The 26,459-nt window shown below is 47.7% G+C and overlaps 1 protein-coding gene across 1 annotated transcript in view; it reads left to right on the forward strand.

Annotated features, from left to right (window-relative positions):
* Positions 1-3,418: 3,418 nt before the first annotated feature.
* Positions 3,419-26,459, forward strand: part of LOC122385480 (neuronal PAS domain-containing protein 4-like) — a 76,155-nt gene continuing 53,114 nt past the window's right edge. The window contains exons 1-3 of the mRNA XM_043373806.1: positions 3,419-3,773; positions 9,493-9,577; positions 14,662-14,843. Coding sequence (XP_043229741.1) covers positions 9,507-9,577; positions 14,662-14,843 — 253 coding nt within the window. The 5' untranslated portion in view covers positions 3,419-3,773; positions 9,493-9,506. The remainder of the gene's footprint in view (positions 3,774-9,492; positions 9,578-14,661; positions 14,844-26,459) is intronic.

Genomic DNA, 26,459 nt, shown 5'->3' on the forward strand with positions numbered 1-26,459 from the left:
ATCACATTTACCACAAGCGTTCTTATTTTCCACATTGCCCTAAAATGAACTATAGCTAGTCATAAATCACAATATAAAAAACTACAGATTTGGCCATGTTCCTAACTGAGGAAGAGAGATTAACATCCGCTTTTTCCTATCCGCCATGGCTTGTTGGCTCGTGAGTAAGATACGAATCATGTAAAAATATGTGTTAATAACTCACTTGTCCTGAGAAGTCACCAAATAATATGTATAAAAACGATATAATATCCTCTCCCATCTCAAACGCGGGAACAAACACAAGGTTATAAAGGATCGAAACAGATGCGCCATAACACAGTTTTTAACCAGCTGATTAAAACACTGCAAAAAAGTTTTAGGACTGCAAACTACTGCCTCGTGAATGATTTTTTTTTTTGATAAAAATCATCCAACACGATATTAAAATCCAATAAAATCAACACTGTGAGTGTTATTCACTACAAGAAAATCCACTTCTCTTGAGTAATTTAACCAAAAGGGCATATGAATAAATATTACGTCATCAGCTTACATCCTTTTTTAGGGGACAGAGGATCTTAAACGTCAATCCTTGGTTGCTTGATCAGCTGATCATATAGCGCCACTTTGTATTCATTTGGTCTGCATGTTGTGTTTTCTTGTAAAGATAAGACAAAATGCCAGTTTAATTCATTTTCATTTCATTTTTGGACCGAAGTTAGGCTCAGGGCCTCCTAATACCTGCCTTTTCAGCTGGATTTTCAGTGCCAAATTCTTTGTAGAGTATCTCAGACCACATCTCACGACTCAAGGCCAGTTTCCAAACAATGTGTTTTGTGTTTTGATTCTGCCTTTTGCCTAGGGAATGTTGCCATTAACATTAATTTATTTTATTGTATTATACCTATTACCTACCATTAAACTTACTAATCGGTTGTGCTTTTGCAACCTGAATGAGTATTCTTCCTTTGATAGACCACAGTAGATTCTTGACAATTCTTATTAGAGCCAAACCTGTGAAATGCTGAGGTTCATATGTACAATTACCCTTAGCAATGGAACTTCTACCACAAAATGTATTTTGCAGTGGCTAAGATTGCTGTTATTACAATTCAATAAATCAATAGCCTCTTAGTGTCCAAAGTTTGGATCATATGCTGATAATTTTTTTGGTGCAAAATCAAAAATACCGGCATGCTACCGGCAGGATATGCCAAATACCACGAAAAAACCTGCGGTAGTGAAAAATTACCGGCATGCCGGTAGTGCGGTAGGGAAATTTTGCAACTCTACTAGGAGAGCAGCATTGCGTCGCATCCCTGTGTGCAAACACGATGTTCGGAGCGTGTAAACCACGCACGGAGCGAGCACAGCGAGTGGCGCGCCAGTTTTGCATGTCGGTCGGAGTCTGCAGAGCTTCACTAACGGCGGCCGCCTGCTGACTCCGCACTACTTCTCACCAAGAGAGGAGAGTGCGAGACGCCGCCGCCGAGTACCGTGTGAAAGTCACGGGCCACCGGGTCGCTCGTAACCGGGCCGGGTCGCATGACAATTTAAACGAGGTCAGTTGCGAACAGAGTATGAGCTCGTCTCGTCATACCGGTCAGAGAGCACAGGTCGCCGCTCGGACACGCCACGACGGACTTTATTGTCGATAACTCGGCCTATCTGCTCTCTAAATCGGGCCGTAACCGGGCCGGGCGGACCGACCGGCGAATCGCCGGTCGGCGCCGTGGGGGCGAGATGAACCGGAGAGCGAGGGAGCCCCTCAGACCCGCCACGCACCGAACTCATTGCGTGGGAAACAGAGAAAGTGGGGGCGTAGTGCAGGGGTCTGGCTTATCGCTCCAATTAGCAGCCGTTCTCGGGACATTTTCACACACCCTATAGGGTAATATAAAATGCACTTGTGTGACGGCTTTGAATTTCAGAATTTTCGACGCGTGGTGTAATTTAAACAGTGAATATTTCGTAGAGCTTACCGATTTCAACACATCGTTTCTTTTCTTGCAACTAAATCTAGTCTGCATCGGACGGGAACATCTTATCTTTCATCCGAGTTGGTTTCGAGTCCGGCACTTAGCTCATTGAAATTGTAAGCCGAGAATCGTCGAACAAGCTTCATCTACTGGTACTGAATTGTTTGCTAGATTGTTGTGTAGTTAGTTATACAAAATGTGCCAGGCACCTTTTTCCTTGTAACTAAAACAAAAATAGGCGGCTTCGCCAGGCGGCAGAATTGGTTATGGCGTGTCTTTGGTTAAATCAGGGAGCTTTATAGTCAGCAGTGAACAATTTTCCGGGAATAAACAATAACATGGCTAATTGAAGCCGAACTACGATTTGATATTTATGGGTCAGAGACTCCAGACGGCAACGTTCTCGTGCAGCTTCTGAAACGCGAGCATAACCCTCGAACAGGGCTTGCTTTGCATGCTTTTACTTATAGGTACCTACAGTCTAACGTTAGGATTGCGGAAAGCGCATGAACGTTGGGACCTGCAAATCATCTAATAGGCACATGCTCAGCGCCGTTAAGGTAACACCTTTATCTTTTTCTGGAAGATTTGCAGTTTTGCATATCATTTGCATTGTGCATCATGCCAAGTCTGATTCATCGTGGTCCTTTGGAAGAGGCATATGCTCCCCATTGAAACACGATTTTCAACATAACGCTTTTGACAGCGAATGCAAAGAAGTGACCTCTCGACAATTGATTTTAACGCTTAACCCTCCCCAGTGTCCTCTAGTACCGACTGAGGCCTTTAGTGGATCGATTTCACATGAAATTACCTACATAATTCAGGCAGATCTTCTGATCACATCACTCCAGATGAGTCATACATGGGACTCCCCGATCCGTGGCTTCAGTCAGAAAACATTCGACTGAGCCCAGTTCAGAGATGGAATAAACTCATTGCGTGCCATTGCGCCAATGTATTACACGAGTTGTTACCCTTCTGAATGGGATGCGCTGTAAAACGCTCGGAATAATGCCTGCCACTTAGACCATTTCAGCCGACACTTGATACGGTGATACGTCAGTTGTTTGAGCCACTTCCTGGTGAACTGGGAAGCCTGTAAAATGTGTTGGGATGAAATGACAAGGAGAAGGATACAAACACACGTGACTGAAACGGTCATCACCCCTAGCCGGCATCATTCGGCATTCGCCAGCACTCCGTGAACGCCAGCGCTACGGAAACATGGCCTCGCAGTCTGTAATTTGGGCCTAACTGGATTGCTCTCCCACCCAAAGCCGAAAAATCTGGCCAATTACAGGGCTGACAGAGAGTTTGTGGTGATTACCTTCCAATTCTCGCCTCAGCCTCTCCATTACTCGCCGAGACGCGAGCCAGCAGCCAATCAGCGTCGCGCTCGGTCCGGCGGCGACCAATGGGAGCGCTCGGTGCCGCTCGGCACGGCCGGCCCCTCAGTCGGAGAGGCCAGCGACACACTCAGGCCTGGCCCGTCGGCGCGGCCGTCCGGTGAGCGCGTCGGTGTCGGTGTTGGGCGCACGTGAGCGACGACGGCGACAGACCGACGGTGGACTGGGTGTCGGGATTGTGACGCATGGGAGTGGTTTAGTTTGTGGTGCCGCGTGGATTCGGAACATATCGCCCGTGGGTAGGACGGTGAATGGCACGGAGGACCGGCGGACGTGCTCGTTGAAGCAGTCGTGCAGGGACTGGACTAAGTGCCGGCTACTCCTGCGTCTTTCGAGATAGTGAGCGCTGCTATCTGGGTCCCACGTGCCGACAAAGTCGAAGCGCTGGATTACCATATCAAAGGTGAGAGTCTTTAACCGACAAGCTCCAGTGCCGACCGATTCGGCGCCGTCTGCGAAGAGAATGCCAGCACTCATGACAAGCATCTCTCTTCCAAACGAAAACGCGGCTTCCTATTGCTGTTTTGGCATCTTCAAATGGTACAGTTAGTTCCGCTTGGCGGCACCAAATTCCATTTGTCACCCCAGAAATCGGGATTAATGTGGCTATCGGGCGCGGGTTACGCTGATAAATGTCTCCTCTCATGCGATGGGGCCCATGGACTGGTGGATCTCGTCATCCCACAAATGTTGAACACAAGCGATTGAACGTGCCCATCGGTTTGCATCATGTAACAGCAAGATCGATGGAATAACTCCATGAGAGATGCAAGCCTCTAGGGTGAAAAGTCGATGTCGGCATGCCGATGTCGACATGTCTGATTCAGTAGAAAAGTGTTGTATGATTTGTGCTGGAATAGCTATGTGCTTGAATACATGAATTCGTTCCACAATTACGGCTACTTGTCCTCTTAAATATGACACATTTTTCATAAGCCGAATCAGTTGCTGTTTTGCCAGACAGAGACAACAGTGCGTAGGTTCTTGTCGTTTTCAGCTGTGTAATGCTAAAGATTTGCTGAAGCATGCAACAGGAAGACGCAGCACTAACATGGATTCACGTGGCTGGTAATTGGTATGGAGGGAAAACAAAACTAAAAAAGATATAAGATTGAACGATTCATGATTCCTAAACCATATAAGCCAAATAACATTTTTACCATCCTCTGCACTTCGCAGAAATCAGCATATCTCTGGCCCCGTTTTGCGTTGTGTGTCTTAAATGATGTTTGCTCTTCCACTAACTCTGCTGATCTGCCAACTTTGAACCGGGTATCCACCTGAATTAGGATGACGCGGACTTTTGAATCGAACTTTTGATGTGGAATTATTAATCTGAGATGTTTTTGGCAGGAAAGGGTGCCTGGCAGTCTCACATCTCTAATTCTCCGCTAATTTGTGCGATTAGTTTATGCAGACATTGCTTGTGATGTGAAGAAAGAAATCCAAACAGTTTTCTCTCTTTGCCAAACGTCAAATGGTCGAAATCGCGACATAAACCTTTTACATTAGGTATTCTTTTTCAATTACGCCTGTGGCGTAATGGCGTAACTGCTCAAACGTTTTATGGAGGTATACATTTTTGGATGTCCTCTATTACTTTTAACCCGGCAGTTGCTGGGGTATTTCGCCACCCACCGTTTGCTGGGGGGGGGGGGGGGGGGGGGGCGTTAAACGCCCCCAGCCGATAACTCAAGAACCAATAGGCGCAGCGAAACGCACGAGGCGGCAAACGAAAGAACGCGACGAGACGCTTCAGATGAGTACTTTAAAGTTGAATTTGGAGGTCACAGGTCGGGTCAAGGTCAGGTCAAACACCTGAAATCGGGCTTTCAGTAGCATGGACTTCCGGACTTCGCAATGGGCGCCTCTCGTCATAAACTCTGTCAAAACGGTGCACAATCCATCATATAAGGCCTACAAGAGTGTCAGCTCCAGGTAGGGGTCAGCCAAGCATAGGTCAGGGTCAAGGTCAGGTCAACCCGGTAGGCACATATCCTCGAAAATCAAAACTGATATTCGCAGCCTGTGACACATGTTTTATGGGTAATTTGGGGCGTAGAACACGATGGTGACATTCATTTTATCATATGTGTACGTGTTTGGCTAAAAAAGTTCAATTTAAGAAATGCATGTATCATGGTCGTGAAGTAGTCGCGAGAAATTGCCAAGATTCAGTTCAAGATTTTGGAAAATGCGGAACGATAATCAATAATCGAAGATAGCCATTTGATTGTTCATGGTATTGGCAGTCCAATGGCGTTTACGACATGTCTGTATGTCTATTTTGTGATTTTATATGATTTTTTGAACATATGCCGTTTTTGGTCGAAAAGTCAGAAATCATGACGTCACTAAAACCTCGATATCTCAAAAATTTTCCGACCGATTTTTTTGAAACATTGTCACAATAAACTTCACTCAATTTCCTACAGGTACCCAAAATTTGGCGCGCCTGCGGCGCGCCGTTTTTATGCTATGGCCCGGCGAAAAAAGTGGGGGCGTTAAACGCCCCCCCCCCCAGCAACTCGCGGGTTAATAAAGTAAAAGCAATTCTGCCTATCATTCGATCGCCCACCCGCGCTGGGAAAACACTAAACAGCAATGAGTCACACAATGAAATGTTTCTTAGAGCGTCGTTGATCAGGCAGTGTATGATACAAATGAAGATTAATAGCATTGTATATCATTATATTCCCACCATGATTTCAATTGTCATCTTCTCAGAAGACGTTAACTCTAAGCTATCAATTCGGAAATATTTGGTTTGTATCTTGCATAACGTAGACAAACAAATAAAGATGGACCTCAAAGGTGTCACTCCTGATGTCATATCTCATGTTTGTGCTTGACACAACTTATGTATATGTATGTATGCAGGGCTGAGTGTGCTCATGTCCGCGCATTAGGTAATTCATACTACACTATTTTTAGTAGTTTACACATTTACCCAAAGTGATTTGTATGGGCAGATTTCCGTTGCCAGAACCTGCGCTAAGCAGAACTTGTTGTACATACCATTCAAAACCTCTATTGCCTTATGGAACAATGCTGAGTAAACGCCATATATTAGACGGATAGACTTTGAGCTGATTTTCAGTCTACAAAAGTAGACATGTTCCAATGCTTGTTGGTTATTTGAACGTGAACAAGATACCTATACGTTTTGCGTTTCATTTTGATAGAAGAACAAAATACCTATTTTGTACGTTTACAAGACTCAAGCAGTATTAATTCCTTTCAAAACCTAAACAAAGCGGAATGCTGCTTTTGCCATTTTGTTAATAAGTTAATACGCTCCTCCTGAACTAAATCAACATCCGCCCTCACGCACCGACCTTCAATAGAACAAAAATCTTAACATTCATACATGCAAAGATAAATGTGTTCTATGCAGTGCGTTTTTGACGCGTTGTAAAAATTGCCACACTAAGGAGAGATCTTGCTGCATAAAATATATGACGAGTACTGCTCTATCAAAAATTATGAGTAAACGGTAGGCATAGCATAGCCGCTATCGGTCAATTCAGTGAGCTTTATAACAGTGAGCGGTTTTTACAATGTAAATATTTCCAGTGACCAATGCTCCTCAATGAATAAGGATATCATGAAGCTCATAACTATTTGGATCATGATTGGTCAGTGCTCGCTGCTAATAATTTGACAATCTCGCACATAACTTTATCATTGTTCTTTCGGTATGCATTCTCAGTATGCGACACTAGCTACCCACCGATGCTCCGGGACGTAGGCTGAGGCTCACGTTTGACGTTCGGCACTGGAGGTCTCAGTGCTCACGTGCTTGTTCACTAGAAGTAATACGAACCGCCCAGGGCTCCGCCAATATTTCGCCTTCTAATTACGGGGCATATCAATAACTGACCATTAGTTCGCACTGGCAAGGCATGAGAAAATACGGGCTCAATGCAATGCTGAAGCCGCTCGTAATTATTACGAATTTGCATAATATAGATGATAAATGGAGTCCCTACATCCGCTTTTGACGGATGGGAAAGTTGACGCTTCTTTGATTAATAACGTAGAAGGGCGTAACAGTGGTGGTTGCACACAATGAGAATTTCGCCAAGTGCATTAAGTGGTTTATTGCGAAATATGTTAAATATATATCCAAATTAGAATTATCTTCTTATCGTGACTTGTGTGTCATAATGGAACACTATCATGACTGAAATTAATAGCAATTATGCCTCTCAACGGGAGGCAATTGCAGGGCACTTCAGGCGTATATAAAGAAGGTATGGGATTTCATACATCTTCATAGTCTCCAGTGAAATGCTCTTCGCAGTGAGATACTTTAATTCCGAGAATATTATTGATGCTTATAACATGTCAAACTGCTTCAAGATGCGTGTTGTAAGGCCCCAACGATTTAGGGCGTGTTTTATTATTGTTTATGATAATCACCTACCCATTGATCAGAAACCAAGGTTCGCAGGTGTTTATGATTTCTACTTGAAATGATAAACGCTTAGCGAACACTTTGGTATGAATGTTCTTGAAGACCTAGTTATAAGTTATAGTTAATAAGTTATAGTTAAGATCTATTCATAGTTTTTGTGTTTATTGGCACTTATGTGAATGTAGGTATATTTGTTAGGCGGGCATGAATTGGCCGTTGCAAGAGCACACCTTCCTGAGTTTTTCTTGTGCACGATCTTCCTGCATAGCGCACAGTGTTTCCTTTGATATTTGTATAGGTATCTGTTACAATTTGTATTTGATGGGAACATCAAGAGAGCTAACAAGTAGCACAATAAACACACAAACAACCTTTACGAACAATCATCGCTATGATATTCAAATTCTATGATAGCCCTCTCCTCTTAAGGGTCAAGTCACATGCACACAGATGCCATTTAACCATTATTGACATAATCTTTCAACCGGTAACTCAGAGCGCATCCGTGCAATTAAACCACATATAAAGTTCTTAGCATATCATCTGATCTTTAACAGTCGATTCTAGTTTATGGATTACAAGGTGTGGACGGCATAACTGAACACTTCACCTGCCATTTGGCTTTTAACAGTTAACACAGCCGGCAACCCCCGAGGCACGGCCAGACGGAAACACATTAACGAGGCCCGGCTCCAACAAGAGATCGGCGGTGGCCTCTGGCACGCATCAGTGGTGCTAATTGGCGGAATTTAGGGCCGTTCTGGGTAATGAGGTAGGGCGATGAGCGGCTGGGCCGCCGCCGCTGGTGGGGAGCTGCTCATCTGCCCGCTAAACGGGGCTCCACGGGCCGACCACTGACACAGACATGCGGAGGACCGGGGCCGGTGCGAGCCGCGAAGGGAAGGACTGGGGAAACCAATTTGGTTTAGTATGATACTTTAATTATGTAATCCTCGTTTGCACTTTCGGACTTACACTGCTGCATTTCACAGAGGTGGTCTTTGCGGTTTGATGATGCGATTGAATACGCTTGTCTCATTAGCTTCGGTGTTTTTGCTGTTGTTTACCTGAAGCCTGGTATTGTTTATAGTTCCGTTAGCGTTTTTGTTTGAGGCGCGAGTTTTTCCCATGTGCGTCGTACGACCTCCAATAGTGTGCTCAATTAGGAAATACCAACAGTAAACTGGGAAAAAAATCCAGAACAGTTGGATTCAGCTGGAACTGCTGCTAAAAGTCATGGCATTTCAGACTGCAAGTAATGTGTTGCAAGGACAAATATGCATAACATGAATCTGGTTTTGCTTTTGCTCCTGATAGGTTAGATACAGGATAAGTTGTCGCGAATAGATACAGAAGAGACTTTATAGGTAGACTCGTTTCAAAACGTCCTGGTTTGCTATGACTTCATGACTGTCATGTTTTCCAGGTAGTTTCTGCTCATCCAAATGCCTCTTTATCTAGCTGTGATGTCAACTGACGAATGATGTCTCTATCGAAGTGCCTATAAGGATCATGTCAACTTACGAATGTCTCTGACGAGTGTCAATGACATTAACTAACGAAGGTCTCAATCGCAGTTATAGGTATCTATGAATAATGATCATGTCAACAGGCGAATGTGTCTGACGACTGTCTATGACATCAACTGGGGACGTCTCTGTCAAGTGTCTATGACATTAACTGACGATTGTTTCTGCCGCAGTGGAACGCGAGGGCATGCTGCCTCCGGCGGACCCGACATGCCCCGAGGCGTGGAACACGGCTAGTCAACAGAGCGACACCATCAGGTTAGTAACGCTGCTGCACGACAACAACAAAGAAAACATATACCTATTTCACACCATACAATGTGGTGTGCCAAATACAATGTGCCAATGTGGCCTTTATGGCTCACCCTGTAATTCTGCCAATATGGCCATTCATTTTAACACACACAAGTCTAAACTCCAGACAACCAATCATTAGCCAAATTCTTCCTGTGTAGACATGCTAGAATGGTGTCCAAACCTTATGTTCTGCCAGTATGACCCGCTCAGACAAACCGGACTCTTGTCCTGCACATCTGGGCGGGCCCACTCCGGTCCAATCTCGTCCAGTGGGTGTGGTCGGCCGCCTCTACAGTCTACAGTCTCCAGTTAGGACACCAAGCGGGGCTCGTGTGCGGTGTTACCGCACCCCGTCCGATAATCGTCCCATTATGCCCCTCGAGCGGTGTCGCAGTGAGCACTGAGCGTGGTGAACACACGCCCCAGCGCACAGAGAGCCCCATTACGGCCGTGTAATGCCCTGTTATCTCGCGCCGGCCGGCCGGACAAGTCCGACGACACGTGGTTAAAAAGACATGGCATTGCCGGGCCGGCCGGGCCGGGCCGGGCGGGCGGTTTCGGCGGTAGGGCGGTTCCAGGGCGGTGGCAGGTGATGGGGGCGTAGGTGGTGGTGGCGGCGGTAGCACGGTTTCAAGGCGGTCGCGGTGTCGGTAGCAAGGCGTATATAGAGCTGGAGGCGTGAGGGCGGTTTCAGAGCGGTGCCGGTGGCTCCGGCGGTGGTGGTAGGGTGGTTTTAGGGCGGCGGTGGTGACGATCCGGCAGCGGTGGTGGTGGCGGTAGGGCGACTTCAGACGGTGGCGGTAGCGGTAGCGTTGAAAGGGGGCGGCTTCAAGGCGGTGGCGGTAGCAGGGCGGATACAGAGATGCGGGGACTAGGGCGGTTTCAGGGCGGTGGCGGTGGCGAGACGGTGACGGTTTCAGGGCGGCGGCTAAACACTGAGCAGGCGTGGATCCTGGTGACTATGATAGCACCGATCGCCCTCAATAAAGCATGATTAGGTCACTCCCCGCACCTGAGACAGCGCTCGGGTGGGTCGGTTTGCGGCTAACTCTCTCACCGTAGCGGTACATCGGTGTGGGGTTTACGGCTTATTCACGCCTCCGAATGGTGCTCTCGCGGTCAGATGTGGAATCCAGCGGTAGCCGCTGTCTGGGGAGTCGGATATGGGGCCGGAGATGACACTTCTCTGGGTGATCTGGGGTGGTATGAGTCGGCGAAGTCCGGTGAGTCATACAACGAAGGCCAACGGGAGCAGTTGCCTCTCACCCACCTACGCCAATGCACTGGTGACGTCAAAATCTGACGTCACTTGCTGAAGTCACTCTGAGCTCATGCAAGGAGCTGAGATTGTCATCATGACTTTGGATTGTCACATATGGAAGAAGGACTGAAAAGCTGTTGTGATAGTGAAATACTGCCACGTAACTGTTTTATTTAAATGTTTCATCATGGCTCTTGCTTTATTTAGTTTTTACTTGTACGTCACTGCATTCGTCAATGTGTGCCAAAATAAACAAGCATCAAGTAATGAGCCGAATTTATCATTTCTCTACCAGCAACATTGCTAGCTTCCTCTGGCTTCATTGTCGAGTGGTTTAAGTTTCTTGCCCACAACTCATTTTCACGCGAAATCGTCAGCCGTGTCCCAGCCTTAAACAGATAAGGACAATTTTCGTGTAACTCTGACATAATCCAGGAGTTATACAGTCCCAAATACATAACGGCACTACAAGTGAGAAACAGATAAAGCAGGCCACTTCATGGTAGTACAAACAAGTCGCCGTCTTCGGCAAATTGCTGTCTGGGAAGCAAGCGTCCGTACGTACCTACTCGGAAGTGTTCGGGGCACTCACTCCGCGAAGGCACTCGGGAAGCACTCAGCTGGCGACGGACAGGGTCTGAGTGTCACCGTTCCACCCGGCCTGCTTTGATCTGACCGGTTGGGCGCCACCCTCGACGCTTGAGGACAGGTCTGTCGACTCAGAGTCGTTTCTGGATAACGGTTAACCGCTCCGCTGGCTGTGCTTAACTCGTGAGGCGTTCATTTGGCTGACTTGTGAGGTCTGGCCTTGCCCAACCGAGCTGGCGACGCGAGTTATCGGTAAATGTAAACTGGTAGCGTTATTTCAGAAGCATTTCGTGCATTGGCTGTGGGTTTTTGTGTTGATATGTGATGGGTTGCATGCACGATAATTAGAGTATTTCTACAATTATTGCCCGAAACATCTCATTCGTGGAGCACCGGGCGGTGTTTAGCCAAGTCATCGGTGGAGCCAACAAATAACTAAATGCACTTACTTTTATTGACGTTTCGGTTCCATACAACCTTCGTCAGAATAGAATTACAAGTTAAAATATAAATATACGCCTCAAATGCACACATTTCAAACACAGTGTGTTTGTTTGAAATATGTGCATTTTAGACGTATATTTATATTTTAACTTGTAATTCTATTCTGACGAAGGTTGTATGGAACCGAAACGTCAATAAAAGTAAGTGCATTTAGTTATTTGTTGGCTCCACCGATAACCTCATAACACAAATATGTCCTTAAATAATCAGCATTAGCCAAGTCATTTTTATTGTATTTTTATCTCTCTTATGCTCTTTTATTTAATGCTCGTTGCGATGATTATACTTGCTTGAATCCCTATCACAAAATGCACCTGTGATTTGATATGCCTACATGTTTTGATCATCACACATTTCAAGAAGCAAAGAGCCTATTAGGCTTTCAACTTACAACCATTAACAGAGACATCAATGCGTTTCAGGCGCGTTTGGATCACGCTCACCTGCCCGAAGCATTCGAGCAATGTCGCACGGGCTGCCAGGCTACACTCCTGATTCACAGAGGTGTGCCCGATGTGCAAATGCAATGTTATCGAGCCTACGGACATCAAAACGAAGGGTTTTAATGGATAGCTTAGAACGGAAGCTGAAGACATTATTGGGGCAAAATAATTCCTAACGCACATCATTACCTACACCACTTCAAGCCATCAGTCGTAAACGAATAACTGACTTTGGACTAAACCCCACTGTTTCGGTAGTAGCGTGCAAGATGTTCACTATCAACATGCGTCTTTTGCATGCCATTTTGACGTGTAGCCACTTTTTGTAAAAACAAAAATTGTTCATTTCCTCAATGCCGGTATATTTTAGGGACCTAACGGCTGATCCTGACTAAACCGTCTACCGAGTAAGTTAAGTCGGTTTAACTTCTTCGCGTTTTATAGAGAATACTCATACTGACTACATCGTGTGCACTGGTAGATCCATTTTTCTTGCTACGGAACACGCGGTTTTAAACGTATTATATTTTTATTTCATACACATGCATGCTACAATGAACGAACGCTGACCAGCGACCATTCCACCTTGTGAGGGCGGAAGATTTCAGGGAACCATGTCTTTTACATGCATAGGAACAATTCTTCAAATGATTCTGTGTAGAGTTGCATTGTTGATTCTTGAAATTGTGTTGCGTTGAATATAACGGTGCTCTTACCGTAAGGCATTGTGCTTAGCGTAAGCATTATCGTAGAAGCTGAGGGTAAGCAGTATTCTGCTAAATATTTCTGCTGTACGTACCTGCTTGAAGCTCAACAATGTTGTTTTAAGGCACGCTGCCAATCCAATGTAGTATCATATCCCGTACAATGCAAATTATTGCACAACATTTGAAATTAGGAAAAAATAAGGCAAACAATTACACGTTTGCACTTGTGAATCTCTTGACCATTTCTTTATTCCAACAGATCTTGATTCAGAGCATGTGTCATAATCTAAATCATGTAATTAATGCATAGTACACGCATCGACACTACAGCCTTCAATGTGCAATATGTTGCATAACAATAAAGCTACATGTTCTGAAACGCTCTACGTCAGGTGACGTCCTCAGGACTCGATGCCTGCTATCTACAGGAAATGTTTTATAAATGAGTTCCGATTGCCTGCAAAGTAAATCCAGTTGAAAACGAGCAGACCACTCAGCAAGCATTCAGGTCTCTCCATGCCCGAAAGGGATTGCAATGCAACGGTACATTCCGAACGATAACCACCTTATATTACATTCATAGAATCACTTCGCAATGTTTTGTCCAAGCTGTCACAATGGCGGCAGTTTCATCTCTGCAGTATCCTATGGTGACACCCTATCAGCGTTTTTCTCTTACCAAACCATCCCGTTGGAATTCAGAAATGAGAAGTGGTGGACACCAGCCCCATCCCCTCCTAATTGCGTGTGCAGTCACTAGCGCAGCGGCGAGGGGAACCGTTCAGACAAATTACTATCCAATGCTGAAGCCATGACACAAATTATCCAATCCGCACGATGCTCTTAATGTGTCAAAATCGTGACGCAAAAACACGGCCCAATTACACGGTTTTTGATTTCGCGATGTTTTGATCCAATTAGGTCGGCATAAAAAGTGGACGTCTCTAGCCCAGAGCTGTTAGCTTGTCATGACCTTTGAACCGCTTTGACATGGCAGATCAGAATCTAATTTTATCGCTGCGCACGCGATGGCGAGCGGTACGATTCAGGAGACGGTGCAGCGTCTCGGCTCTGCGAGTTGTGGCCTCCATTCCTGCATGGGCTAAGGAATAGTGATTAGCTTATTACAACATATACACTTTGATACGCTAAGCAAGGAACACTCTTGAATGTTTGACATGTAAGACAACCGATCACCGCCGCTGAGAACCACATTCAATAGGCGAGCACTTGTTCCTTTTCTCCGCTGGTATATTTTGCAGCAGAGTTTCTGCGCTGGTAAGACGTTTAATAAATAGCCCAACGCTCTCCACTCGAAAGCCGCAGAAATTAATTAGCATTCAAGTGTAATACATTATTCCCAGAGCAGAGTATCTATAGGTCTATTACCCGGCGCACATTATGTTGAGATCATCCCAATGAATCACTGAACGGTGTCTGCTCTTTATGCATGTGCCCGTCGCCGACCCAGCACCCCTCTGAGCTCCGCATCGCCACCTCTCCCTTCTCCGGACCACCCTCTTACACTCTGTTTTCCTCCAGCTACGATGGCCACAAGTCGACCAAGGGCGCCAGCAAGATGCGTCGCGACCTCATCAACAGTGAGATCGCGGTACTGCGCGACCTGCTACCGTTGCCCGCCAGCACCCGACAGCGGCTCTCGCAGCTGCAGCTGATGGCGCTCGTCTGCGTCTACCTGAGAAAGGCCAACTACTTCCAGCAAGGTGAGAACGCAGGAGTATGGAGGGTATTATGGTCAGAGGAGGAAGGGGGGTTTATGTTGAGAAAGAGGACAGGGGTGTGGAGAGAGTAGACAGTGAACACTGAACAATGTAGCTGGAAGATGGGCACAAGAGCGGAGAATCTTTCGAAAGAAAGACGAGGCGAAGGGGAATAGAAGATGGATAAAATAAGGCAAATATGGAAACAGAATGGAGGTCGTACAGAAACAGGAGAGTGGCAAAGAAAAGCCGAGAGGAGGACAAAAACGAAAAGAGAGATAGGGAGAGGGAACGCCAAGGAAACCTTATTGTTATGAATATCTTTTTTAAAGGAAATATTGCCAATTATTAGGCCATGTTTCATATGAGTAATTACAGGCATTTTAATCGTAAAGCAGATGTCTCAAATAGTTTGATATTTCTCAGACAGCCCGTTGATGCGAGGTGTTTATTATTTTTGAAGGGACGATCGTCATTTCTTAATCAGTGACTTCAGTGGCTTGTCGATAAGCGTCACATCTCGTAGCCAGTCATCGGCTAGTCGTGATAATTCAAATTGGCTACGATAGCACGACTACATATAAGAAGTTCATGCTTTTTGTCAGAATAGAATGGGACGCCCTTGCACACAGCCTTCACATCGGATCCTGGTATGTTACAGTAGCCGAGTTCTGGTGAATCGGGGAAGCTAATTATAACGCTGGCCGTGCCTCAGCAGATTATCTGATTTGGCCATGCTACTAGAAACGCACCGCCCGATTTCGCTGAATGATTTGAGCAGGATAGACTGCACCGTTTATGCCTAAAAACGAAATTAGTTAAACTCAGATATATAATATTCTCTTTGAAACGGTCGCTTTCCCTGAAGAGTACTTCTTGGGATGTTGTCATTAAATACTGTAAGTGGATAATGTTTACGGATTTGCTGTTTATGTTTCCCTCAGCGGGGCGGCGTGTGCTGCATTACTTTCCTTTAATTTCATGGCTTAGAAACATCAAACGCTGAGGGCCGATGCGAAGATGTTCCATGTAATGGGGTCACATCTCCCCAGCTATAATCGAGGCAGCGTTGTAATCTGTGTCGCAACCAGTCCTCTAGCCCCAATTAATTAGCGTCTGATAACGAATAGCGGCCCACAACCAGCGGTTATGCAACATTGGACCATCTATACACACACCGTGAGCACTTTAATCTAGGTTTCCCAAGTGCAAAAACCAGATGAGATTGAAAGTTGATTATTTAAAACCTTTCCAGGGCGGATCTGCTTGTCGGGACCTGCAATTACCAATTAGTCGGCCGTCTAGAAGCGCTGCGCTCATGAGAGATTGCGATAGCTGGGTGCGAATGGCTGCGAACGGACCCGGTCGATGGTCGAAGTACCGCCTCGACCGACCACCGCCGAACTCCATTTGGAGTGGTTCGCGCGGTTAATTTGCTTTCCACCGGTTTGAGAGCAGGCATAAATTCAACTGTGGCGTTACAGTTATTACGTCACACGTACTCGTAGGTATGAGGGCTCGGTTTAGTCAACTGGCTGGCTGGCCGCTCCCAAAGTGTTCCGCATTCTCAGCCAGCCCCGGAGGCTTACAACGTCCGACCAGTCCAGCGCCGTTATCGCCAACTGAGTAGCACAATCTGCTTAAATTACCGTAAACATGCTGCTGAAATGTCGGTGCATGATGCACGGTTGCCACGCAAAACTGGCATGCATGCTCAGGATTCAAGGAGATGAAATGAATAACAGAGCATGTATGCATACGATAAAAGATCAACAGGCGAGAGGTTAATCATGCTTGAAGGAAGAACGGAAAACATAACAGGCTGAAATATTTTTATGTTTGAAAACATCATGCTATAGAACGTTAGATATTATATAACCCACTAGCCCCAGTATTAGTTATTTAATTACACGCCTATCTGCGCATGGACAGCCTTCACCTCTGATGAACCACATCAGTCTATGGCCGCTGAGCCGGTTTGTTCCCGCGCTGCAGGCTGGACCGCTCTGGCGCCGTCTCCCGCCGTTTCCGGCTGCGTTTTTGCGCGCGCCGCCCGCTCTTCAGTGCATGCTGAGAGACCGTGCGAACTTTGAGCGGGACCGACACTAGGAATGACCTGAGTCCATCTGTCAGACTGACTGACTGGCTGAGATACAGACTGACAGAGACTGACAGACTGATATGTATAACTGACAGAATGGTAGGTTATTCAGATTGGCAATGATTTGATTGGGAGACTGCGTCTGACTTACAGACTGAGAAAATGACAGACTGGCACATTGGCAGACTGAGAGACTGAGGTAATAACTGACGGACTGCAAAATGAGAGACCGACAGATTCTCCAACAGGCGGACCACCAGGCTAAACTTGGAGAAGGCTGTCTGTTGAATTTGATCCAGGTATGCGATTGTGTGGATCAACTATGTAGAACTAGATTAACGGAACACTACTTCGCCTGAACGTTTGTCATGGTGGATTTTATAGTACCCGTTAGGTGGTCAAAGGAATTACTGATTATGAATGAAGTTCGCGTTTATGGCACGTTCGTGGTTGGGCAAACAGCTTGAGGGATCGTAAGAGTTAGGAGATGGTAAACGGTCAGGGCATTTTTACAGGGCCTTCTCGCAGACCGCTGTGAAGATATATCATGCAACGCAAAAGTACCGCACGAAATTGATATATCACACGTCATTTGCAGTTAAATGTCATCTATCTAAGATGAATCAAATCACGAGCCTACATCTACCGCAGCGAAGGGGCTTTTTAATACTACTTAAACCCATTTTTAGAGCCTGTGGGAAGCGGAGTGCGGAACGGGCCGATGGTGCTCAGCTGGGGTCATCTGCGACCCCAAACGGTGCGTGGTTGCGCGCACGGTGGGCCAGCCAACCGTAACTGACAGAGGTGAGATGTGAAGGGCGGTAAACGGTCCCTGGTCGGCCCACATAGGGGGTGGTTGGGTGGTTGTGGATTGCGTTGAATCCAGCGGGACCTGTCTCTCTTAATATACATACATCATTTGCGATTTGCTGGCAATCGAATAGGAACTGCAAGCTACCAGATTCAGGCATTTGAAGATAAGTACGATATCAATGCGATTAAAAGTTAATTGACAGCCTGAGTCACATCGACATCTATTCAACATGTAGGTATGCATATGTAACATATTCGCACCCACATTTTATACACGCATCACTAAGCAGTGGTGCATAACACGCCTAATTGGCAGACAGGGTAAACTCACTCGAGCCTACACAGCGCCAGGGCGGGCGGTGCCGTGTAAGCAGTGTATAACCGGGATTACGACCGTTCCAACATCGTGCGTACACCGATTCTCGAGGCGCGCACGGTCCAGACTGGGACGCGAGCGCCGCGCCCGCCGATCGACCGCTGATAGCGGCAGTCGATAATGTCCATGCCAGGTCTGCAGACGAGCCGGACTGGAAAACCGGTCCACCTAGAGCTCTCTGGATGGACCGCGGATCCGAGCGCCGCCCGCCGAGATCGTCTGGCCATATCGCACTGCCCTGCCCCGCGGCGGCGGCGGCGGCGGGGGCGGGGGCGGGGGCGGCAGGGAGTCCGGGGGCGGTGGAATGTCTGGCTCGTCTGCAGCGTCCCACTAGGTACTGCAACCCGACCTCGGCCGGGCTCTGGGAGTGCTAATTACCCACTCGCCGGTCCGATTCCCACGCGTCCGGAACCGAGCGGCGAGGCCGACGCCGCCGATCGCCGCTGGTGCGTCGTTTTTGCGCCGTCCGCCGTGGCGAAAGGCGCGACTCATCGCCCTCATCGCGGTAGCTGCCGCGTCAGAGAACCATTCGCTACGCTCCGTTTGATGATGGCTCACCGGACCGAGGAGACAATTACGCATGAGAAGGCGCCGGGAAGCCGTTTTGTCTCCGATATTCCCGCCTGGGAGCTGGCCGGGTTTCAGCTAGTGGCGCTGAGCTGATCCAGTGACCACTGACCAGCTCTCGACCGGCCCCGTTTTGCGCGGCTCCATATCTGGACTCATCTCTGATTCGGAGTGTCATGCTGAATTCCTGTCGGCTTATTGCACAGACTGCACAGTTGGTCGGCTGCCTCGGCTCCGATCCGACCGCTGAGCGACATCTGAGCTGCCGGGGCTGATTGCTCGACAGCGACCGAAAGCAGCGTCCGATACCCGGCCGCCGCGGGGAGTCAGATTCTATTGTCACTCCCGCGATGAGTCAACATATCTCGCTGAGGAGAGAGGCCGATACCTTCCAACGGTAGCGTCTGATGGCTCGCGTTCTCACCGGTCTGGCGCCACCGTGCAGCATTCAGTGGCACTTCGCCAGTGCGTGCGAGAACGCAAGCCATATGAATTGTTAGTGCATCCCACTTCAACACTGAATCGTTCATTGCTATATGATTGCACTGTAACTTCGTTTAGTACGAAAATGTTTGATAAGGGTAAATTCTTTTATACACCGGTTATGAAGCAACCAATTACCGAACCATCGAAGCCAGCCTCTTTCTTTAGTGGAGGTCCCAACCTCTGACTAAATTAGACACCAGATGGGGTCGTGTGACCCAGTGCCGCGTCTGTGACCCCTGACCGCCACCCCACCGCGCCCCCGCCGCACCCCGCGACCCCCGCCCCCGTCAACTGCCCCCGCCTCCGCCCCCGCCGCCCCGCAGTCCACACTAGCCAAACGAGAGCGGTCCCGACGTTGATGCCCCGGTGGCGATTTACGCGGTGCAGTGCGGCTTTTATTCGCGGTGCTATTGTGTGGTCGTCCGATGTGAGCCGAGTCGGTCATAATAGGCGGCGCGCTGCGGCGTTTACTGCGCTGAATAAATGATAGCTGCGCACCGCGCTGCCACTCGGGAGACGACTCGCTGCTCTCCGGGTCTGTGAGAGGTTCGAGTAGAACTGTGAGAAACCAGAGAAGGACTGTGAGTGGTCAGAGTGCGAGCGGTGAAGAGAGAAGTGCGGAAGAGAGAAGAGAGAATATCGAGTGGGATTACGGGGTTCTAAGGAGGAAGAAAGATGACGAAGCAGTGAAGAGGGGAACAATAACATCAAAAGGTTTCTGGACACGAATTATTAATGGACAATTTAATTTTGCACGGTTTTGTATGTTTATAGGTTATTACTGCAATGTCACCGGGCATGGCGATTGATTTTGAAAATGATAAGGCCAATCAATGGTTTTGGCGAGACACAAAATGTTTCTGCGGTTTAGAGGCTCGTCGCATGAAAAGGAGGATCCAGAAAACCTACCAAGGAGCTTTTAACGTGAAAAATGATGGGCTATTCTTTGTCCTAATTCGCACTAAATGTCCACCAGAGCAGATTATGCCGATGAGTTATAAGCAATGTTTTCGACAGGCCATATCCTATATGATGGTCCAGACGCTTCGCGCTTTAGCAGATTCTACTGCATTTCTGCAGAGTTTTTGGCGGTCGGTCCCTTTTATTTTTGAAGAGGATCTCTTCGATTGCCTGTTAAGCTTGCAAACTGGCTCAGTGCTCACATCGTTGCATCCCCCTGAAATTAATTGACATTTATTGCGACAAATCGGTGGCTCTCGTCTGGGTCTGGCAGACGAATGATCCCAATTATTTGTCGAAGAACGCTGACAGGAGAGGTTAGCGACAATTCAGGCATGCGAGAAATGATGGACAAAGTGGTTATCTTTTCGCAGCAGAATGCCTCAACAATCGGCGCTGTATGCTCTTGTAAGGCGGGTGAAAAGTAGAAATAGCTTTTATGTAATTCTCAGCTCAGATAATGCCATAATCTACTCTAGTCCAGTTTTTCTTTTTATTAAATTATTTGAGAACGCGTTTCACATTTCACATCAATTTGATAAGGAAAAGAACTTTCACGTATCTTGCAACATCACGCCAAGAAAAAGAGACTAGTGCCACTAAACAGCAATCTGCATGCTGTATCTGATTGTTTTGTTCTCCAAATTTTGTGATGATCTGCCATGCACAAATTCCGGACTTACATATATATTTGTTGGCATGTGTTCAATGTCCAATGTTCATGTGTCGTATGTGCCATATGTGTCGATGTGAGGCGCGAACATCGGATAACTTCGTCATTTTGAGCTAGTTTCCCAGGCCGTGTCTGTGAGTCACTTCCCAGTTAATGGCACGGTGGGAACCATCTCTAGGTCTGCACAGTCTCAAAGATAACATCTGCATACTGGCGGCGAGATCGGCCAAAGACCGGGGCCTGCGCCCGCTTCAAACTGGCCTACATGTCCGGACGGTTGGGCAGGGTTGCCGAACGCAGCCTCACTCGGTGGGAAATTCTCCCGGCATGGACGGGGAAATTCCTCTCCCCGTCCCGAGTGTGGCTTGCGGGCTGGAGAGGCGGAGTTGCCAGCGTTCTCACTGAGATAGACCGGCTACTATCAGATGGGTGACATCTGTAAAAAGCGGGGATGTGAATCGGGAAGACAGTGGAAAAATGAAATGAGTAAATACCGCAAGATACCGCAGCCATATTACCGGTTTGGTGTGACACATACTGACCAAGCCGCTAGAAATGTCGCCGATTATCACTGAGGCTAAACATTGAAGTCGGGACATGCTTTGGAAGTACCAAACCGCCTGTTTGTATAGATGATATTGTATAAAATAAAATCCTAAACTATGTTTAGAAAATAATACATCTCTCCATTTACCTTTTTACTAAAAAAGAAACTCAACACCTGTCGTACTTTTGCAGCGCAAAGTGGCTTACTGCAACATGTCTACCTCAGTCTCCCAGTGTCCTGCAGTGGCCACGTTTGTTGTATGTATTCTACTGATCACACAGGCATTGCAGAATCAGTGTGGTCAGAAGTGGTCGAAATCAACCACAGCATCACTGTAAAAATATAACTGCAAAGCCCACCACAGTATTTCTGCAAACCCACAGGCCCGTCGAGCCGGTCAGATCCCCAGTTTCCAACGGTGACCGCACTCCCTCTCCCACAACTCCGTTCCACTAACTCCGCCGGGCGCCAATTTAGCACACACTCACCAACAGAGCGCAAATGAGGCGAACTTAACGCAGACAAGCGCGGCGCGCCGCCGAGAAAGCACAAAGTGTGGCGAGACCGTGGCGCGCGGCGTGGCGCGCTGGTCGTGGCCGGCCGTGTGAAATCAGCTGCGTCGCTGATGAAAGGGGCTCAATCAGCGCGTCGCTGCCGGTGCGTCTCTGGTGTCCCGTGACCTGGTCACGAGCTGCCGCCGACGGCACGCCCAGCCAGCCGGCCGAGACGCCACCGGCCGCGACCGGTCACGACCGAGACGCCGCCGCAACGGCGCCAGAAACGCCTCACTGCCGGCTGAGTGACGGCCACGAAATAGTGAACTGTGCTCCTCTGCTTAGGCTGCTCTTCTGCTGTGGCGGATTTTGAATGGCGTAGGTTTAGGACAGTATGCCTACATACAGGTCCGATATCACGGTAACATCTAAAATGTTAAGCCTTTTTGTTTGTCGGGACTGAAGTTCCCACACTTATTTGAGTGGTATCTTGGGAACTGTGCAACGGAGTCAATGGACTGACAAGCGCCAAAATAGAGACAGACAATGTCTTAATTAGGAGAAAAAGTGGTAGATGCTCGCGATATGCTTGAGATAAGTGAACCCATGTCTGATGGTTAATTAACACAGCAGCCATTTTTACTTAGGCGTTATTGTTTTGCTCTTCATCTCGCTAACTGAACCATTTGTTGACGTCAAAAGATAACCACAATGCATAGCTAAGCCAAGTTTCATTAGGGCTGCTAACCGAGGATATACGGATTACAATCTAATACAATGCAATTCTCAGGAGTGAAATGACTGAGGGCTGTTACTGGTTTCGGGTTTTACCGATTGTTTTTAACCATCATTTGCGAAGCTCGCCATTTTTCCATGGTTCAGAGAACTTGCTTTGAAAAGTCACAGAAGGTCTGGAAATCGAATGCTCGGCACCCGTCATTTAATTGTGGTACGCCGTTACTTCTCTGCCAAACAAGCCGCCATGAGTAGGGTAGCGGTATTCGGGCAATGCAGTGTGCCACTCTGCGCTATTTCGGGCTACTGGGCGCTCGCCCATATTTTCACTGGTGGTTTCGCCACATCATCCGATCCGCGAACTGCGACCTGGGCCGTCCCGAGCGGCGTGGCACCACATCCGAGGTTGTGTGATCCAACGACCCCGCTGCCGGCGGCGGTGGTGGCAACGGGCAACGGGGCGGCAATGCAGCGGGCGGCGGGCGGCGGGGCAATGAGCATTGCAGCGGGGCGGCGGGCGGCGGGCGGCGGGAGACGGGTGGGTGGCGAACCCCAGACGACCCACCGACCAGCACTTCTCTGTCGAGCTCCCATCGATAACCGTCGGTGATAGCGGGGCCACTCGGCGCCGTGTTAGCACCTCGTAGCACGCGACGCCGGCCGCCGGCCGTCCGGTCCGGCGAACGACGTGGCCACGCCGCTGGCGGGCGCCCCGCCCCTCCCCCGCGACCCTGCGACCCCGGCCCGGCGCGGACGCATACGTAATTCGCGGTCTACGTGCACGGCCCGCCACAACGTGGGAAGCTCTGCAGTATTGATCTGATCGGCTCAGAGATGACCACATACCTGTTCAGATAACGAGAACGGGCAGCCCGCAGGTCGGGCCAGACAATTAGCCGGCCGCAGGGCGGACTAGGTGAATATTTGATTATTACGGCCTCTGCTTTGGTGAAGGGAGGGTGGCAGAGTGTTGCAGTTAGCAGTACATTATTCACTTATTATGGCATATGATGAAATATTATTTGATGGATTACTGTATTGAAAACATGAGAAGGCTCTAAACAATGCAATGCAATTCGATCTCGGTTTAGCTACCATGCCTCAATATGTCCCGGTGTAGGTAAGTAGGTCTGCCTTTGTAACTGTCTTTCTTTGCAAAACGCTTAGTCAATCCTGAGATGTTTCGCTGCTGTGTGACACTGAAGCTCTATGTTCGAACTATAAACTGAGTCAAAGCTGACCTTCGCATATGTAGAACAATGTCCGAGCGTCATACGCTGACGACAAGAATAGACCTCTATGTTCTAAGTAATGAACACACTAAATGAGTCACAAAGAACAAAGCGTGCTTACCAAGAACAAGAATACAAAACGAAATGGGAAAACAGTAAATTAACCAGTTACCGAACACTCACAGCTCGTAGTTACCGGGGTTACGTAATACCGGGATGTCTGCTCATACGTCTTTCATATGAACTAAATCAAAGTTACACGTCTCATGACATGTATTACTCTTATCGATATAATTAGACTCATTCTGACGCCCGACGGCTCCACCCTACGAAATTAGCTCCTGATATGCCAAATGTCAGTTTGAATCGGCAGAACGGTCTCCGTTCCGCATCATAAACAGGTAGCAACACATCCCCATTATCGTCCGCATCCTCCGGCTGCTCGAATGACATGATTTATTCGATTGCATGCATAGTAATGACAGTGTAGTTGCGTTTAAATCATTTACCGCTCACCTCCTGGTTGTTGATTTCGTCCATTTCAAATGCTACGTCTTTTTCTCAGGGACACGTTACAGGCTAACCGTAAATTAATGCAAGTGGAACCACAATATACTGGTGCACATGAGAGCATTTACAATATCACCTGCGCTGTCCAAGTATTGGAGGCAGAATTGCCCGTTGGGGAATGATTGCAGTTATAAGCTTGGAACTTGTGGGAATCCACGACTAAATAAGCTTTTATGGCTTATCACGTTTCGTGTTGCAAAATATTTAATGTTTTTGTTTTTTTGTTCGGAAGGAGAAACAAGCCTTCACCAGCTGGTGCACTCTGTCAAAAAAGCAAAAACAAAAACAACTCTAGCTAGTACGTATGTACCATGCATCGAAAAGCACCTTGGTGTGCGAAGTTTAGAATGAGCATTCTGTAAAGTCACATTACAAGCTAAGCAAAGCAGGGTGAGGCAGTTTGTGTGATCTGGGGCCGTATTCACGTCGACTTCGTAAGTCGATTTTCTTTCGTAAGTATAATTTGGTATTCACGTCGACACTTCTTAAGTTTTTATCGACGGAGCTCACGTGAACAAAAAAATGTACTTAAGAAGTAGGTCAAACGTAAGAAAATTCTTACGAAAATGATCGACGTGAATACGGCCCCAGAGCTCTAGGGCGGTCCACTGCTACGTTGTTGGGGTGCGTGTTTCCGGGATGACCTCACTCCGGATAATCTTTGAGATTCTGCTTCCTCCCTCTAGCCGCAGAATGGCCGATTTCGTCATCTCCTTTGATGGCTCTCATTTACAACCTTTAACATTCTGGCAACTGTCAGCCTTGTTAGGAGAACGAGACAGACCGTCGTAATCTATAACGTAATTGATTTATCATTGGATTACGTGAAAAGAAATGCAGCACATTTTTCTTTTTACACTTATTTAGTGAAAAGTTTCTAGTCTAATGAACTTCAAGCCATACCATATTATTTTCATACACCTCTGCAATTCTGTTTAAACGAAGTGCATCGTTATAAATTAGCATAACTCAAACACATGCTTATGCAACTTGGGTGGTCGCGGTGCGAACAGGGAAGTGTCTAATCCTGATGGATGCCGGGGACCGGTTAGACAATGTCACTGCATCTAAAAGCTCGCCACCAGTCAGGAAGTGACCTACCAGCTCTTTAATCTGGCCCACATGCGCAGCAAGCTCACCCAACTCACGCAGCTAACATGCAAATCAGATTATCGTCTCATCTCATCTCGGCTGAGACCAAATTGAGCCATTTATTCTGCGATTATGCATGGGACTCTGAGAACGTTGGGCCAGCACGACATGTTGGTAAGCATTTCCGTGCACATTGCCAGCTTAGCTGTCTCGAGTCTGCCACGTTGCATCATCATCTAGCATGTTTTTATGGGTTTATCACATCTAAGATGCCTTTTTATTTGATCAAACCTGTCCCCGACTTCAGAATCCCGTGTAACAGGTGTGGCTGCCGCCCTGCCCTCATGAACGGCCATGAGCTGAAACATTTTCGTAGTTCAGATGTTTTTGTGCCGAATATTGCGCCACACCACTGTTGGAGACATATAGGACGCTGCTCTAATGTGCGTAATGCGTTTGTCTTTAAATCCACCTATTGTCCTTCCGAAAACAAGACGCCGAGACGGCAAATGAGTCCAATCCACGTCATGTAAACACCGTCGAACAGCAGACAAACCACAAAAACACGCGTTGCAAAACGCCATACAACCTTTGCGCCGAGGAAGCTCCACTCAGTCGGTGATTGAAACCGTAATTGAAAGCGCGAGCCGTTCATTTTCGACCCGGTCAGTTGTTGGTACACCGGCTAATGACAAGGCGGCTGGAGTCGAGAGGTGACGCTTTTTCCGGCGCCCGCTCGGCCCGTTACTCGGACGCGCGTGATGCTCGTGCTTCTCGCATCTGCAGCTCGGCGTCGGTTGGCCGCTCGCGGCTCGCTGGGAACAGAATGGGGGCCGTGGATCAGCACTGCGCCGGCTCCGGTCGCCTATTCCGGTCGGTGGACGGTGATGGATCGGTGCTTGGCTCATCACCGGTACAGTCGGCCGAGAGAGTGCCGGGCACGCGCCCTCAGAGAGGTCACCGGTCGGATGGA

The sequence above is a fragment of the Amphibalanus amphitrite genome, unplaced genomic scaffold, assembly GCF_019059575.1.
Source record: "Amphibalanus amphitrite isolate SeventyFive unplaced genomic scaffold, NRLGWU_Aamphi_draft 000220F_arrow, whole genome shotgun sequence".
Lineage (NCBI taxonomy): Eukaryota > Metazoa > Arthropoda > Thecostraca > Balanomorpha > Balanidae > Amphibalanus > Amphibalanus amphitrite.